This window comes from Hippoglossus stenolepis, chromosome 13 (genome assembly GCF_022539355.2).
Source record: "Hippoglossus stenolepis isolate QCI-W04-F060 chromosome 13, HSTE1.2, whole genome shotgun sequence".
NCBI lineage: Eukaryota > Metazoa > Chordata > Actinopteri > Pleuronectiformes > Pleuronectidae > Hippoglossus > Hippoglossus stenolepis.
In genome coordinates, this window is record NC_061495.1 from 7,782,845 (window position 1) to 7,801,952 (window position 19,108).

Here is a 19,108-nt window from a genome sequence, read left to right on the forward strand (position 1 = left end):
GTAATTAGAAAAGCAGAATTAGGCAGAATTCAGGTGGGGAATCCATATTAAAAAAACAAAAATCCAATCCTCCTCGGTTCAAACTGTGCTTATCAAACACTGTAAGATGAATGGTCCCTTCACACTGGAGCCATAAAGCCAGTGAACCTGCCTGGAAGAGGATAATAACAGGCAGAATATCCAAACCCATAACAAGATACGCACATTTTAAGCTGCTTCACTGCAAACCGACCCAGCGTGGGACGACCACAGCTCATCACGTGAAAACTGGCATGATCCTTAAATCATGCAACACCATACATGCGTTTCAATCCCAAAAGCTGCTAAATGCTTTCATCTTTCTGTCCGTGACTAGAAATATAGAAGAAATGTCAAACAATAAAAAAAAAAATGCATTACTCCACAAGCATATTATTGATACAATGGCTCCCGTGAATGGCAGCCGCTGATTGATCGTAACAGTCAGCTAATAGTGTCACTTTACACCAAACAGATGGTACAGTGGCATTTAGTCAATATAATATACATGCAATGATTTTCTCTCTGCTTGAAGAGAAAGCACAAGATGGGGTGTTGTTTATTACTTTGTGTGTGTGTGAGTGTCTGTGTCCACAAAAAATCCATTCTTATCAAATTCAAATACCAGGGTTAGCTAAAACAGGGGAGGGCAGGGGAGCAGCACTTGACATATAACACAATAGTGGCTCACCACCGTGCCTGTGTGCGAGTGAAACACCAGCTCTCACATCATTTAGTTATAATTGAACAAATAACCAACATAGAAAAAAAAAAAGAACTGATTTCAGTTCACCGAAAACACCTCCGCACAAAGAGAGAGTCCCACTGAGATCACGAGGGGCGGCTTGACCATTGATCATGTCCCTCTTATTAAAAAATACCACGGAGAGCGCGCAAACCACAAAAACAACCGACTCCATTGGGAGGAGTTCACCTCACAGACGCCCCCGTTCAACCGCAGATCCTTCTCCATGCTCACCCTCTGCTCCATCCGTGGATAAAGAGATTAATGTAAGATGAATCCAGTTATCTGCACAGCTCTGTTCCCCAGACCGACTGCAATCCAGCTCATCTCACACAGCCACCATGATTTCATTATAATCTTGGACTTATCTTAGACCTTTAGAAATGCCTTTTTTTCACATTGTGTGTTTGTTTCCAATATATTTATTTCAGGTCCACTTTTATTTATTCTTGCTGTATGAAAGGTTGTAGCTCCTTGCTGTTCTTGTGAATGGTCATTCCCATTAATTATCCTGACTGCGGCGGCCCGACATATTCCAATTGGTCCTGCCGCAGTTTTATAATGAACCGAAAAACTTTTTACACTTCCCATGATAACAAAGGAGATCTCATGCTGTGGCACTATTGCATGCTCGCGCTGTGGTCCATAATGTTTTTACCGTCCATCCAGCTGCAGCATGCGATGCAGTTCTCTCTCTCACACGAGAACTTATCTTTCACTCTTTAGTCTGTTTACCCTTCATTTGAAATCTGTTGCGTGTGACAGTGACCTTGGTGCATGTGCAGCCTGTTACAGCCAGAGATTGAATGAACTCTGTGGGAAACGGTGAATGGTTTACCTCAGCATAGCATTCTTGCCGTCACTGCGTGTACAGCGCACTTGTCGTGTCCGGTATCCCACCTCCAGTTCCCAAGACATGTGGTATTTGTTGAGTGAATGAGTGTGGTGATGGTGGTGGTGGTGGTTGTGGTGGTGATGTGAGGGGTGGTGAGAGGTCAGTGTGTGCAGTGTGACTGTGTTGTTCTCATTGGAGCTGGTGCTGAAATCCACTGTGGTCCTTCCACTTAACAGGGCGTCCTTGTGATGGGGTAGCCTGCACTCGCTCCAGGCCCCTACTCTAAGTGTGTACTGGTACTCGCCCTCCCCAGCGGGGCAATTGACAGAGCGAGTGCAAGTCCTGGTCTCAGTCAGGTTGGGGCAGTGTGCCCCTCCATACATGGGTGTGGCCAGGACGTGTCGAGTCCGATGCTGCAGGCCAGCACCGCACGTTCTGCTGCAACCTGACCAGGAGGTGAAGTCTGACACCACACAGTCCTGGGGGCAGGGGACCAGGCAAGCCTGCTCCACAGGTGGCTTCTGGGAAAAGAATTCACATATCCTCAAGGTGACCGTGGTGCGGTTTGAAGTGCGTACACAGTGGACCTGGCGTCTCTGGATGCCGTGCTGCGCTGTAACGCATTCGGCTGTCCTCAGCTTGAGCTCATTGGAAAAGAAAGGGACGAGGAGACAGCTCCCCCAGTCTGACAGCTCCCACTCAAAGAGGTCCTGGTGCCAGTCGCAGACCTTGAAGCACTGCCGCTGGCTCTCTGGCTTGACTGTGTGCTGACAGTGGGAGTGGTGGGTCGTCCAGCCCTCCGTGTGGACGCACCATATTGTCCTCGTCTGAATCCCACCAGAGCCACACTCCTCCCCGATACACTGACCCCACTGACCTGCAAACAGGAAAAGACACAGGGAGAGGGCATTTTCATTAAGAACAGGAGTTTTAATAAGGAGGGAAAAAAAGATCATTTAAATTGCAGCTTTCTAGCAGCTTGCAATCAACCACAATTCAAGGCCATTCATTTAACCTTCATGATTGCTTTATTCATGAACTGTGTAGAAAAGGAACGAAGAAGCACAAAGTAATAAAACCACTGGCAGACAAAATACAAGGTTATTTTTCGTGGTCACAGAAGACTGAATTCACTTCTTGATCTCAAGCTGATTGATATCTCAGGCTATGTACACCAGCACATGGGTCTGATATTCAATTCTTTAAATCCATCTTAATTTAATCTTGATAGTTGTCTCTCAGAGATGCAGAGATGTGACATGCAAGGTTTTTATAAATGTTTTAAACAAAACACAGATTTTCATAAAAAATAACCTGAACAAACCAAAGACACGACTTCTTGCCAACAGAGAATGTGTATACGAGTTATCTTAATGTGCAGGAGGCGGATCCAGGATGATTATAAATCAGGGGCCATGGAGGGGCCACTATTTACACAGAGGGGCTAATTATACGACCAACATCCATGATTCAGTAAGGTGCACATTTAGGTTAAATCCTTGTTTACTGTTAGCTCTATAGCTCCACACATCATCAAGTATATATTTAATTTTTAATCTCATCCTTGTCCAAGCAAGAAAAGCTTAGAAAATAAGAATTCTTAACAAATCGTCATATTATTGTAAGTATTTTTGGTAAATGTGACTATTATTGGTCAGATTATCGACAGGACAGGGACACACTTCAGGGGCCAATCAAATTTCAGCGAAGGCCAGTGCCCCACCCCCCTGGACCCGCCCCTGGGTGCGTGTAATGATTTAGGAAAAGAATCCGTCTTCCACACAATTTCAGTAGGAATCGAAATTTCTGTTCAGGAGAAGAAACTTTTAATAATAACTTCAGGCTGCCCTTAATCGAGTAACTTACAGTGTGCAGGGCAAAAAGCCAAACAGAAGAACAAATTTGTTTTTGCATGTTGATGGTTTTAGGAGCTAGTAACAACATGAAAGCTCAAAAAGGTCAACTAAAAAATGAATTTCTGTTCATATCTCACAGGGACACATCTCTGTCAAGTTAACAGACTGAACTCATGGTCTCAACAGCTGCTTCGATAAAAGAAAACACATTTTCTCATAAATAAATTGTTCAGTGTTGTAAAATATAACTCATTTCTGCTCCAGTAACATTTTATATTACAGATAGAGATATAACGAAGTCAAACTATATAACCATTATGTTCAGTCACGTTAACATTTGAAGCTCAAGACCACGCTCAGTTTAACAGAAGTAAAACTAAGCAGCCAAGTTCAGCTTTAACTCAAAAATGTGCAAAATTCTTTTTCCCCATGAAAACACTCACTTCAATACAAATTCCCGAACAGTTAAGTTATGAAAGAGAGAGCAAACTTCAATTCCAGGTATTCACCATTAAACCTGAGGGAGGACGTGGTTTCTATCTGCAGCATTACACAGAATCGCACTTGGGATCATCAAACATTGCCTGACAAAAGCAGAGCAGCCATCAGTAATTTCCCACTTTCCACCGACAGCGGAAAGTAAAAGTAGTCTGTGGTCAGAGAGGCAACAAAAGTGCTGATACCTTCTTTTCCCCTGCTGTGAAAACCTGCTTCAAAATGTAGCTTGAAATGTGCCACTTCCACAAATTCAAGCTGACCACAGCCTCTTTTTTCTGTGAAGACGGGAACGGCAAAGTTTTCACAGATTTGGTGCTTTAAAAAAAAATAAAAGCTACATTTTGGTTTTAACTTTAGATATTTGAGTTGAGGATGAATCTTTTTAAAAACTAAACACCATCCACATCATAGATATCAGCTCCCTAAAGATCCATAAATTATTATCTCGGAAATAATTTTGCCATGTTAAAAGAAAGAGACAAAAAAACAGTTTGATCCTTCCTCCAAATTATGTCTATATCCGTTGAGTAGTCGTTGCATCCGAACTAACAGACAAACGCACATGAAAAAAATGAGCTCCTTGGCAGAGGTACTACGTGAATCCTCCAATCCCAACACTGACAACATGAATAAACTGCGTCTTATCCCAAATTCTGTTTCCAAGATGCTCAGGTCTCGGGCCTCAGGAGTAAGTATAAAGTAAAACTTCACAGATAACTGGTTGTCATGCACAGGCGACATCCCGCTGCACTACCTCTTTGATTGCTGTGATTCTTTTATGAAGTGGGTTTCTCTCACTGATTAAGCATGAAGCGCCTGTTGAATAATAATGCTCCCTTTGCTTAACACTCGCATCAGACTCCAGGTCTGGTTTCTTGATTTGATATTGTCTCAAGTCAATATGAGAATATGCTGTGTTACTGCGATCCACGCTGTGTTAATACCTGCAGAATATGTAGATAGATATGAATTTTAAAAAAAGGCAATTATAAAAAACTGCCAAAATAATTTGTGGTTGAAAGAACCCAATCCAAAAACATATATACGGTCTATTAATTTAATGGTTTACCTTTTTTTTCTTCCCCAAATTGTTAAAATAAGTAAAAAACCTAAATAATTTTGCTGACATGATGAGGTTATCTACGTCAGTCACATTTGCTTATCATCCAGTTACTTTGCCACATGCTATGAAAAGGATAATTTGATTCATTTCTTCTAATTGGAATTAAATTGATGTAATAATGAGATTCTACTGCTTCCCAAATTGCTTTCGAATGACAGCTCGCCGAAAGTGTTTTATGTCTTCTCGTGCCAGAGAAGTCAGTCGTTAACACTTTGCTCCCCGGCCGATCGCAGACACGACAATGACACTTTGAAGCAGCTTTCTGCTTAAGGGCGCATATTTCAAACTGCTGAATTGTTTCATAGTTCATCGGAGCATATCATTGGGTTTATTCGTCTTGGCTTTGCAGCGCTAATGGGGACTTCCAGTGTAACTAACGTCATTATCATTCATTAACGTGATCTTTTTGTCTCGTGCACGTACTTTGTTCTCAATGCAGGTACGATGCCGCAAACTTAAAATGGGATTCTGATGACTAAGCTCAAAGGTAAGGATTTTACATATATTATTTATTTCATCTACAGATATTTATATTGGAAAAAAAGATCAATCAGTTTATCAATGGGGTTGGACCACGGGGATTAACACAGAGGAGCGATATCAAGAACATGCCCGTCTTTGTCTGACACAGTATGAGACACACTTGGGTTGTTTCAGCAGACATATGTTGTGCGATGTGCAAATTAATGAATAATCTCACAGTCAACAGAGTGTGTGATATATGTAAAGCACTCTGTGTTGTGATTTATGGCTGAATAGTGCTATATGAATTAAGTTTATTCATAAAATTATTATTAGTCGTAGTAGTAGTAGTATTAGTATTAGTATTTTTGTCAACCTGCAGGAACAACCCTGGGCAGGCCAGTCAATAATCTGAATATCTTTAATTTATTACATGCAGAGCGTGAATGCATGGCACATAGAACACCATCTTTCGCAGTTCAATCAGTCTTTTGCAATACGTATATAGCACGTTTTCATATCGCAATGACGGTAAATATTAAATATATTATGCAGCCCTAAAAGAAATGTTGCTGTTTGTGGTGTTCAGCCCAGTGAAGTAGGTGGTGCGGCCCACTGTGGTTCTGTACGGCCACCATCCTCCCTCCCAAGCTATGGTGGGTTTGATCCTGCAGCCGACTGAGGTAACACTGAGGCATCCAGCAGGAGACTGCTACTGACTAACTTTACATGAATAACAAAGTACAAAACAAAATAAACACACACACACACACACACACACACACACACACGAGAGTCTGAAAAGCTCAGAGAAAAGAAGTTTAAAATCCTGAAAAATCCGAAAGCTTCAAATAGTTGTGCACAAAGCAGCAGCCGCTCTGCAGAAGACAGCGAGAGAGAGAGAGCGGAGCAGAGCGGAGCAGAGCGGCTTCAGCACAGACATCAGTCAAACTTTAAAACATTAAGAGTTAAACAGAAAACAACAGGAAGGTAGTCTCAGTTTATTCAGCAGGGGAATGTTGTTTGGCTTTGAGTTTTCTGCTCTGGTTTCATCAGAAATTCTAATACGTTAATTAAAGCACCCAAAGTCTGTGTAATTAGCTCAGCGGAATTTCATTACAGAGAAATCCAACTGAGGGAGAAAAAGCCACTGAAATTCAAATATGTCTGGTGCTGTATTTACTCCTGTAATGTCCAGTTCAAATTACAATCTCGCATTCTTCATATTTTCTACCTCGTGGCTACAGAGAGAGGAAACAGAAATGCAATTTAATAGGATGCCAGTTGAAGAGCAGTAAAAAAGCAGCTACCGTACTTATTAATGTTCAGTTTTTCATTGTTGACTCGTGGAGGTTTGTTGACTCAGTTATAGTCACAGACTGAATATAAATGTGTTGCATCTCCACTTCCTCCCACTATTCAGAAATGAGGCTAAAATAGCCCCGATATGAACGCTGCCATCTTGCACATTTGGAGGCAGAGTCTGTGCAGTGGCGAGCGGAGTATGGAGCCGTGGTAGGGACGTCTCGCAGATACATGCGCTCAGCCAACGGTGACTCAGTCTCAGCTCTCATCTGTGACTTTTCACCAAGTAATCAAAACCAAACCGTCTAGAAAACACATAAACAGTGTGATGAGAGCGAACGAAAAGGACAGAAACCATCTTTAATTTGTATTTGACACGTATTTTGACTTGTGGCTCCGTTTGAAGGGGGACACTACCAGCGAAGGGGACTTCATACCTAAAGTAGGGGTAGGGCCAGGGGCAGGAATTGGGACAGGGAATTTAAATGCATCCTACAGGTGAATTATAGAGTGTGTAATATGTCAGTGTTGCCCGTATTAACATGAAGGACAACTACATACAATAAGGAAGTGAATGTATTAACTTGGTCAAATAATAGACATTTGAAGGCAAATCAATTCCTCAACAAAAGGCTGTCTATAAATGAAGGCTGGATTTAAAACTACCTTGAAAGTAGCTGAATTAAAAATGAGGCAAAAAATAGGGAATATAGGCACATGCCAAAAATGGAGCAGTGGTGCGTGGGCATGAAACACTTTGATCAAGGTGCAGCATCACCAGAGAATGTGTGTGTTCAACAGCAAAAACTGTTGACATTCTCACTGCAGCACGGGTCAGCGGCTACCCTGCAGACACTCATTCATTATTCTGTACTTCTGATTTAGGCTGATGCATGTTGTATTAAACCGAGCTACGAGGTCTGCACTTCAATTTTAACTCCCGGCCTTAAGTGAACCGCCAGGCTATCTGCTGAAGACATCAGAGGATACTCGACACGCCGTAAACAGGAGAGACGCGGTGTCTGTTAGGAGGAGAGAGGCGGATCTCAAACACCCCTCGCATCACGAAGCCGCGAGAGCATCCACGAAAATAACATATTAATTAGACAAATTAGACGGTGGATAGACAGTCAAAATTAATTTCCAAAAGTGCAGTCATACCCCCACTTCCGACATTACCGTGTGGTGCTGCGCTCAAAGAGACTTCCTCAATTCAATCAAAGCTGAAAAGACCAAACGCGTCTTATATGGGTTACACACCCTAAAATAGACATGAAAGCCTCCTCACAAAAATAAGATGTGAACAGTAAAGCTGAAAGCCTTGCAATGCTGACGCCGCACATGTCCTTCCTGCTCTCTCAGCCGAGTGCACTGCCCCTGTGGTCACTGATGGCACTCTTTCATGCAGCCGCTGTTTCTTGCTGGTTTTTTTTTTTTTTTTCAATGGTGCTGTTTTCAAACTGGGCCTGGATATGTGCGCGTGATTTATGGAGGTGTGATTGGGAGTGATTCTGCTGCCAGGGGAGCCAGCTAACACAAGCACTAGTTCATCTCCTAAGCTCTGAATAATCACTCTCTCGATCTGTCAGCATTAGCATCTGTCAGGCCCTCAGGAGGAACCAGTCGCCCACAGCTCCTTCGTTCCTGTCGCACTCACTCGCAGTGCTCACACCTACAGGGGACTGCGGTACCCGTGGGGGCCACAGTGGGGCCCCGGCTTTATTTACTATTCCAGTTACATCCTTTTTTTAGGAAAAGAGCAGAATTGGCAAAAAAAGGCTGAGCATACTACTCTACAATGTAATGGAAATAAGAAAACACAAATTAAACCCAGCCGGTGTTGCGTGACTAAACACGTATTCTCTTGTTCAGCACTGTTCAACAGTTGGATAAGTTAGACAAATGATAGCAAAGCAACAACAACAAGTGGCACAACAAAAGCAATCTCCACAATGCCCCGAAACCAGACAGACAGAGACAAAGAGGAGGTAAACAGCAAAGCAGTAAAGTGTCTCCTAAACAGCAGCGAGCAACACTCTGTCAAAAAAAAACAAAAGAAAAAACAACCTAGAGAAATCTCACTCACCAGTGTTAAATCTTCTCCTTCCGTGGGGCCTTTAATTACACTTGGTAAAAGAATCACTGAGCCAGCTCAGTACAAATCTTAGAGGGTGTCTGGGTGCTGAATGCTCCAATGTGTTCATGTGAGACGTTTACAAGGCCACATAAAATGTTGTTGCTGTTTCCTGAATAAAACACTACTGTCTGTATTGTTGATGTAATGTATTGATTATGTATCTACTAAATCCAGTACGTCAGCCTTTATGTAGAGAGCATATCTCAAGACTAACATCTTCACACTTGGCATGTGTATGTATCTTAATGCGCAGTAAGTAAGTGTAGTGTGGAATTTAGTATGATTTACAGATTAGATACGTTCAATGTTAATAAAATGTTAATAAACAGGTGACTAGCGCTCTGGAGCAGTGATTGGGGGAGGGGCCAATGCCATAAGTCTGAGGACTGAGTTGAACACATCTTCTTCTACGTCCTATAGGATAAAGTGGCCGGTGACTGGTGAGCATGGCAATAATATCTGGAACGCACGATCATTTTTGATAATTAGTATTTTGTCTACAAAGTAAAATGACAATATTTGTTGGGTTGCTGCAATGCTTCATACCAAGCAGAATTAGAGCTTTTACTTTGAAAAGTTGTGGTCTTGGGTCTTAAGATTGTGTCGCCTGCTTCACAGACCTTTGAAATAGCTGATATGCAATGTAAACATTATTTTTTACTTATAAGACTAGTTTTATAATGCAATGTTTGACGGTGAGCCAGTGTCGTTGTTGGTAGAAGTAGAACAAAGCAACAGCCCCACACTTTTAATTACATGTTTATTGACACAAGACTCACTGGGTGAAGTTGCACACGAAGAGCGCATCATGTTTTCCTCCCAGGCATCTGCTGAGCTTACCCCACCATCCATCTTCAACTTCTCTCCCCGAGTTAAGTTTGACTGTTTGGATACATGCATCCTTTGTCAAAACACTTTTTAATTAAATGATACCTATGCCACTGAGCCTCATTATGCACGGAGCTGTCCCCCATGCCACATTTCCATCAGTGGTAATTTATGAGCAGCGCAGTGCATCCTCAATTACAACATTCATATATGCAGAAATTCATCAGATTATCATCAGGCAGTCAATCCATCTCAGGAAGTCCTGAATCAGCTCGTTTTCAACCAACATCGCTGCCAGGTTAGAGGCAAATTTGTGAAATGTGAGCCAGAGAAGTTAAAAAATCATTGCCGAGGGGACGACTGACAAGAAAAATAAGTGACAGAGAGAAAAAACACTCATCACCCGCAGGTAAAAATAAGGTTTGTTTAATGATAAAAAGGATGAGCAGCCACTCTGAGTATTTTGACCTTCCTGCTTGAATATAAATCAGGCATTTCCATAAATTCTCGATGACTGAATGCATTAGAGCATTTGTGTTCTGGCTTAGGATACTTAGTGCAGCTTCTATTATTGTGAGGCAAAGCATCAAATGCAGCTTCAATATTCCACACTAATGAATTACTTACCATGGGGCTGCAAAACTCTACACACAGCCCCAGTGGGCTTTTGTTACGATTTAGCATTCAGCCCTCCAGCGCCAGTGCCAGACCCACTTCAATGTCTAATCACTAACCGAATGGCCAGCCGTATAAACAAGACAGGACTAACACATGCTGTGCCCATTGAGTAATGTTATCCCCATTTGGGCCAATCAGTAACAAACCAAATAAGCAGTAATGCACATCGCTCCTCAGCTAAAGAATATCATTTTAAAATGCCAAGATGCAGCGATGAGACTGGTTTCCTTACGTTAATGAAAATCTGGTTAGTGGAGTTATTATTCGTGAAAAACCAAGAGACAAATACATACAGAGTGGAACTGATCCGGAGACCCGACCCTGAGTCCTCTGAGGGCGACGATTCAGAATATGCTTTCTCACACTCTGTATGAACCAAAAAATGCAGGAGCGACAAGCTCCTCTGATTTATCTCAGATCAATACTACAGTAACTCACGAAGAGGGTCATTTTAATACCAGCATGAAGACGTCTAAATGAACGATCAGTCAACCTTAGTCGGTATAAGCATAATTCCTCCAGAGTTATCACACTGAGGGGGTCAGGACAGCATTTAAACAGCACCGCAGTAAGACAGAAAAGTAAGTGGGCCAACCCGAAAGAACAGGTTCTGCACTGATATATCAGCCTTCTGTTCTCTGGAAACGTTTTCCACTTCAGCCAGTGCGGAACAAAGAACACAATACTGGTGCATTCTGCCTTAACATTTCCCAATCTATGTTTATATGCAAGTGATCTTTTTTCTAATTTAAACCTCATATTAATGAAGTTGTGTGACAGTTGAAGCACATGAATACAGCACATCTACGAACCCAATGCACGTGGAACTGCTTGCATGTCGTATGTGCCTAGAATATGGAGCTGTTGCTCATGGGAAGCTTCACACTTCTTTTAATTAACTCATATAGTACCTGAAGCCTGGCAGGGGAAAGTGACTAATGCACTAAATCAATTTTAGACAGCTGCAGAAATGCATAGGGTCTTCAGAGGACCTGGTCTATGAAGCCCACGTTGGCTGCATCCCTCATCGGCGTCCGAGACCCCGAACTGAGACACAGCTTATATCACATAAGTAGCTTCTATCCAGAGACATTACTGCTATAGCTATGTTCAGATTTCTATGTAAAGGGAAGTACACATAATTAAATGAAGGGAAATTCTAAGAGCATTAATTCACCTTCGACTTTTCAAGTTTTGCTCACTGGCAGCTAGAGAAGCCTCAATATCAATATCAATATCAATCATATGTACTGATTATGTGTTATTACCAGCTGCTCTATCATGGGAGGTGTGTGGGTGTGGGTGTGTGGGTGTGTGGGTGTGTGTGTGTGTGTGTGTGTGTGTGTGTGTGTGTGTGTGTGTGTGTGTGTGTGTGTGTGTGTGTCCTCATGGCAAAATGTGGTCCTGGAGACATATATACTGTGGTGACACTACAGTGTATGCATGTCCTTGTCTCTCTGTCCGGCCCTCTGTCTGTCTGTGGCTGTCTGTGCCTGTCTATGTGTGTCCATCTATCTGTTTGATTATTTTACTGTCACAACTTTGAAAGACACAGTCACAAAACATCACAGATGTGAATTTAAAATCAAAATAATTTTAGTTTGACAATCAAACTGGTCCCATTGCAAGATTTCATTTAGTTTCTTTCTCTGTCACGTTTTATTTTTCTTGGATCATTTCTTGGTCACGTTTGTCTTTGTGTGTCTGCTCTGTGTATCTAACCTGCCCACAGCACTGGACTGTCAGGGAGTTTCTAATGAATGGTGTTGAAAACACAGGGCCCTTTCTGTTACGTCAAGAAAACAAACAAGCAAAGCTTGGTGGGATAAATAATTTAAAACATGACATGAACATCAGTTGCTACAACATTTCCTGGGCTTCCATACCTTCATGATAAAGATCCTGGACTCTGAGTTTGAGCAGGAACATTTGTCTTGTGTTGCAGATATTCCTATTGCTACTGTTGGTGATAAGACTTTGCTTTAAAATCACCTGCTAATACTGAACTGCTCAAATGTGTGGATTAGAAAATACAGAAGAGTTAAAGTGGAAACTTATTTCAAACCTGTCAAATATCTTTAATTGCTTCACTGACTTTGTTGCAAATCAATTAACTTGGAAAATAAAATGTTCTCAGAACGTGTGTAATGTTCTACCAACCTGGAAAAGGGTAATTGTACTCAATTATGTGTAATGGCGTGTCAGCACAACACAGCAGGGTACTACTTTTCTATGGAGTAAATCCCATTCCAGTGACATTTCTGTTTTTCTTCATTGTGACTGTGACACGGCCGCTGCCTCTCTAGACAGGACCTCTTCTCCTACTTAAGTCAATGTTGGGCTGTTTTATGAACTAGCCTCAGGAGACCTGGCAGTTGATCTACAAAGCATGTGTTGCATTTCCTTTCAGATCTTATTCACACTCACATATTCCTCTATGACTTAAGGCCAGGAAACCCCTTTGGGGAAGAATCAATGAGTTTATAAATGCCACAGTACCATAGTCAGTATCACTTTAAGACATGAAGACGACAGTGGGGGCCAGCCAGAGGTGTGCTCTACCTCTGCGGTGATCAGAATCTTTTTCCGTGTAATTGCTTGTCTCATGTGGTCTCCTCAAGTCTCTGCACCAGCCTGTGTAGAGGTGACAAGTAATTGGATAGGATGTCATTCATTCTTCTGTCTCACTATCTTCCGCTGACCTGGGATTTCTCTCCCTCGAAAGCACAGGTGCAGAACTAATGGTCACATATCTACAGGCAGCAACCTGAGGAAAGACCCCAGTGTTTTGATAATGCAGGTGACTAGGGCCGTGGCAGGACACAGATAAAGTGACAATTGTGTCTCTGGCAGAGTCTGAATGATATATCTGCTTATTCTCTTAGGAATTAAAAAAAACAAGTTAAGTCCAACAGTGCAGAATGGGGACGGCTGTGATGGCTTTCCACTCTGCAAATTTGTGTCAATTAAGGGTTTATTTACTGAAAACCACCCACACGACAAATACAGAATTACTCATTTGCTTTTCTACAACAAATCACAATCTGACATGATCACTTGGCGTTGGCTCAAATGTTTTGAATTTAATTATAATGATATGATAATGCAGGTGAGTAACTTGAAAGGAAACTAGAATCATTGTTCTGTGGTTGTATGACTATATGCCAACCAGTGCTGTTTAAGTCCAGAGACAATTTTTCCAGACTCATATGAGGTCACTGAAATCGAATCAGTTAATCTTTGAGTTTAACTGACCACTGGTCAAAATCTGAAGACATTCCGTGACGGCAGACTTGAGATATCCTTTTCAAAAGGCCCAAAACATTTTTTACAAGGACACCATGACCTTGACCTTTGACCAACCAAATCGAATCAGTTAATCTGTGAGTCTAAGAGAACATTTGTGCCAAACTTGAACAGATTCTCCCGAGGCGTTCCTAATAAAAACACATTCAAGAAGCCAAAAAGGAACAGGAACCTTGCCCTTTGACCTTCAAATTCTAATCAGGTCATCTTTGAGTCCAAGTGAATGTTTGCACCAGATGCAATGAAATTTTCTACGGGTGTTCCTAATATATTTTGTTCACAAAAACATAAGATCACACTGACCTTGACCTTCGACCCCCAAAATCTATTCAGCTCATCATTGAGTGAACATTCAAATCTGAAGAATTTCCTTCAAAGTCTTAAGATGTTGCATTCACAAGACCAAAAATGTAAGGTCACAGCCACCTTGATCTTTGACCATCAAAATGGAATCAGTCCATCCGTGAGTAAAGCTAAAAGTTTGTTCGGCATGACGCTCTTGAGATATCTTGTCATAAGAGTGGGACTGATTGACAACCTGGAAACGTATCGCCTCGAGCCACTTGCTGTCGCCGGCATGGAGCCACTTTTGGTTGGTTTTGGAGTAACTACATGAACAATGGGGAATAAACTGAGGCTGTGAAGAAATACTCTTCATGCGTTTGTGAGGAGCCTTGACAATGTTGCCGTCATGGCTGAACATCTGTTGAAACTTCATTTGAGTGCTGAGTACTCATGCACCCCAGAGGTTTTTCCCAAGCTTCTCTCAGAATGAGCAGCAAATCCTGAAGTGCTGCTCTGTTTCTTCTCAAGTGCGAGGTGAAACCACTTAATACTGGCAGGCAGGTTCCATCTACCGGAACAATGTTAACTACAAACAGCAAGTTGCTGGGGCTGCATGGTATTAGGGAAACATGCGATAACATTGTTAAATGTTGTGACGATGATATGATTGCGATATAATAATAAACAAATGCTTAAGTATACGGTGATAAAAAGTCTTTCTGCTTTGGGGTCGCTGCTAAAATAGACCCCATACAGTGAGTAGCCTATGCAGACACTGAAAAAACTTTAATGCATTATTTCCATTCCAACAACATGGTTTTATTGGAAAAATGCCACCTGGCTACGGACACAGGGACCACAGACAGCTCGACAGCCCCAGGGAGAGGGCGCACAGCCCGGCCACAGCACCACCAAGTCCAGGGCAGACACCCAGGGAGCCATGCACAGATCCACTAAGGCTGCTTACAGTGATCATTCGAGGTCTTTTCATACACGTTATTTGTATGTATTCCATGCAGCCCTATTTCCAGCCTCTCTACAGTGTTCACTGATCCCCTAAGGCCACTGCTGGTGAGTTAATGATAATTAATTATTAGTGACAGTTACTTCCTTCAGTCACTTCACGAAAAAGAAATGTCACTAGACTTTTGTCTAATTAATGCGCAAACATACTGTAGCTCTACAATGGTAATGTTGCTGACAGAGTGGGACAAGACAAACTCCATCATTGTAGCTATTACCATAATGATGAAGTAAGTAGTAGTACAATCAAAAAAACAACTGACATGTTTTGATAGGCCTATTTATTTTAGCCTGGGCAGGCAATCAAATCAAGCACTAGGTGAGTAATGGTGTGTTGGCAGTGTGAGCTGTTTGTCAGACAACAACAGGTGCTTCAGAAAATTAGAATTACTATTATTTAATGTGGAGAAATACTGCCTTCAAATGGGGTTGTGTTTACCACGGAGGTCGATATGAACAACACTCCTTCTTTGGGGCATTGACAAGTTAGGTGGCAGCTGCATTTGTTTGCTCAACTGTGGTTGGTTAATGTGATGGAATAGAACTGAACTTAATCAGTCAAAGCTGCACTAATCACTATTTCTTATAATACATAAGTGGTTAACACTGTTGCCGGTTCCAATCCTGGTTCGGCTGGGGTGTTTCTGTGTGGAGTTTGCAGGTTATCAACAAATTTAAGGGAAGATCTGCATACACGTTAAAGGGATAGTTCACCCAAAAGTTCCCTCATGATCTACTCACCACTATGCTGATGGGGGGTGGGTGAAGTGTATTTTTTGGGTGAACTATCCTTTTAAGAAGTTACCAGGTACAACTGAGGAGGACAGTCTGAGTAAGACACATTGCTTGAAAAATGACCCCCCTCCTATATTTCAATGCATTTCCACTGGTATAGACAAACTGCCAAAGATGACAGTGCTTTCTTTTTTCTGTTTAAACTAAATGTCAACACTGTCCCAAAATGTTTTAACGCTCATGGTATAGACATATCTTAAAACTTAACTCATAAAACTTTTTGTGGATTTGATACTTTCTGTAAATAAATAAAAAAGATTGGCCTAAAAGATTTCTGCACAGTATGATTCTAAAGAAAAGACAGATCAGAATAAGAAGTAGTATAACTTCAGCACTGACCCTCCAATCCCAAGAAACATCTGACTCAATATTGCTGAGAATTATATTTTATGGGTTTTGTTATGTTCCAGATTCATTTAATGGTACAGACTTAAATTAGAGCAGTTTCTTTATTATAATGAACCAAAACATGGTCCTGTAGCTAAGCTAAGGAGATCCGGTGCCAAGAGGGATTCTCTGACAGAAGAAGTGATTACCCAAGTCAGGTAGCCTGCAGAGTATAACCTGCAGGGGCTAAATACTTCACATACCCTCCATCTGTCATCTCTGTTCCCTCGGTCCCTCCATTATTAATCAGAGGGTCCCTCATTTTCTGGTCATCTGTGGGAGGTCAGATAAATAATGACTGGACCCATCACTTCTCATCCACACACCAACAAAAGCTCGGCACTCAGCTACAAGAATCCTACTTTTGCTTTATTCTATTTTTGTTGTTTTTTTCTGCGTTGCAACAGACAGTGCGATATAGAAATAATACAGCATGCTTCCAAATGTGAAATTGAAAAATTGCTCAATACACTCAGTAAGCCTGCTGAACATTGATACCCATACAGTCACCTCAGCCAAAATACACAACAGTCTCTGGCCCGTCTTTATCAGGGATCAAAACAAAGCCGTCAGACACTGTGCAGCCAAGGGAGCTGTTATCACTGAGTCCATTAGAGATGTGCAGAAACCTCAAATCCTATTCCTCTGGGAGACTTATTGGAAAGGACAGAAAACTAATAGATAGTTGCAGAGTTCTGAAAGTTGGCAATGTACCTTCCCTCATGTCGGTCAGATAAAACAAAGGACACTCCGGCTCTGGCGTGCAAATAAGCCAAAGCTGAGTGAAAGCTATGGGAGAATTGTTTGAATAGTTTTGGCTGTTTTTTGTTTACTGCATTCACTGGGTCCAACAGTCCTGCATGAAGTATCTGTATTATAAAGATAAAAGTTGAGATATTACAACTTGTACTGGCTTTCAAGTAATTATATGGACTGTAATTAGTAAATTAGTTTTACAGTGTATGTATATTCATGGTCACCAGTGGATGAGTCCTAATGACACAGATGGATGGTTAATAATTGGTGGGATTGGAGTGCCATTAATTGTTTCTTAACACTTGTGTTCCTCTGGAGATGAGTTGTGGTAACTTTGGTTTCTGATCAAATACCTGCAAATCATATGAGATCCCCCCCCCTCAGCCTCAACTGGGTCCGAAGTGCTAATCAACCCTACTCATTCTGATCTCGTTTATATTACTGCCATTTGGTTTTGCATTTGCATTACCACAACAGGTGTCTGTACTACAACAGCAGATATTTGAGGTAATCGAGGTAACTTAAAGTTCAATTTGCTGTCAAGTCCGACAAAGCTGCTTCCCTTCTTGTCAGGGTAGATCACCATGGTAACTCCTGCTGAAGCGCTTACCTGCTCCGGAGCAGGTTAAGTATGTGATTATGGCTCAAATCCTGTCAGCGGCCCAAATACTCTCCATCAGATCACCGGAAAACTAGAGTCATCGATCTACAGGACCCTGACATTGTCACTTGTAGTTAACAGCTCCGCCTTTGTTACATGAACACGCTCTGAGCTGGATAAAACAACCCAGGGTTGAATGAGACAGTTGATAACCAGCATTGTGAGGCCGGATAATGAAAAGACATACATGTGTTGAACTACCTTTGGAGCCCAGGCCTATGGGACTAACTCCTTGAGGAGCTCATATATTCATCTTCATTCACAGGCTGCCCAGTGAAAGTAGGATATCAACTGTGCAGAAGCAGCAGAGAGCCTCTAACAGCAGTTTTCACGACTGGGGTTACATTGGCAGCACTCTGGGCCCATTTCACAACCTGTGTAGATATGAAGCTGACTTGGCACGAATCAAACGCACGCAGTTACAATCACCCTGTGTGTAGACAGGGTCAAGTGTTCCTGACCAAACTGGGGACTTGATCACAGAAGAACAGTAAGTCAGCATTTACTATGTAAAATATAATCGAGGCTGGGTTGCTGTATCTAACACTTTCTATCAAAACCCGCCCCTCACCTCTTCTCCATCACACCGTCGTGCATCTTTGTGTATTGTGTCCTTGACTGATTTGTTTTCAGAGAGCGAGGATTATTCTTTTTTCATTTGCAGCGCTTTTCATAGAAGAACTGTAGTGAGGAGATAAATGTAACAAAGAGAAACAACGACTTCAGCACCTGTTGAATGTGATCCTGAATACACAAAAATAAGAAAGTCAGTTATGTAAGCGTGGGCACACGTCAGGCTGAGACCTGGGTGTGATGCATATTTCAAATGACATTAAACCAGGTGCAGTCCACCCTGAGCAGCTTTGAGGCTGATGTGTCATGGCAGAAATTGAGACAAGGCGTTCACAGCTCTGAGTGTAAATTAAATATTCACCACCATACACTGTGTTACCAGATTACTGGGTACACCTGTGATCACAAACCTGATACAATAGTTTGAACCAGCTTTACACTACCTCAAATTACGTTTTGGAGCTTTTAGGTTGTATCGGTGTTGTTGAATTGTTTTGTGTAGAACTGAGTTGTGTTTCTGATACTTTATTGTGTATAGTCCACAGCAAAAACTACTTTTAAAAATGACTACATCCCCCTTCTTGTGACCTGGCACATCCAGCAGCATGGTGTTTTCGTTAGAACACTCTTTGGACTCATCTTGGTCTAACGCACATCTTGAGGTATCTGATGTCCGCAGCTCAAACAGAAATCTGTCCACAGTCATGGTGCGAAACATTCACTTATCATCTAACTGACACAGCAGATGTTTAAGGACCTGAAAGGAGAAGTCAGTGTTGCTGAGACGCTTGCTTGCACAGTTCCGCACTCAAGCTGCTCTCTGCATATGAGGAAAAC

The 19,108-nt window shown here is 41.9% G+C and overlaps 1 protein-coding gene across 1 annotated transcript in view; it reads right to left on the minus strand.

The window, feature by feature from the left end:
- Window positions 1-19,108, minus strand: part of thsd7ba (thrombospondin, type I, domain containing 7Ba) — a 140,457-nt gene that overhangs the window by 99,031 nt on the left and 22,318 nt on the right. Inside the window, exon 3 of the mRNA XM_035173650.2 lies at window positions 1,602-2,475. Coding sequence (XP_035029541.2) covers window positions 1,602-2,475 — 874 coding nt within the window. The remainder of the gene's footprint in view (window positions 1-1,601; window positions 2,476-19,108) is intronic.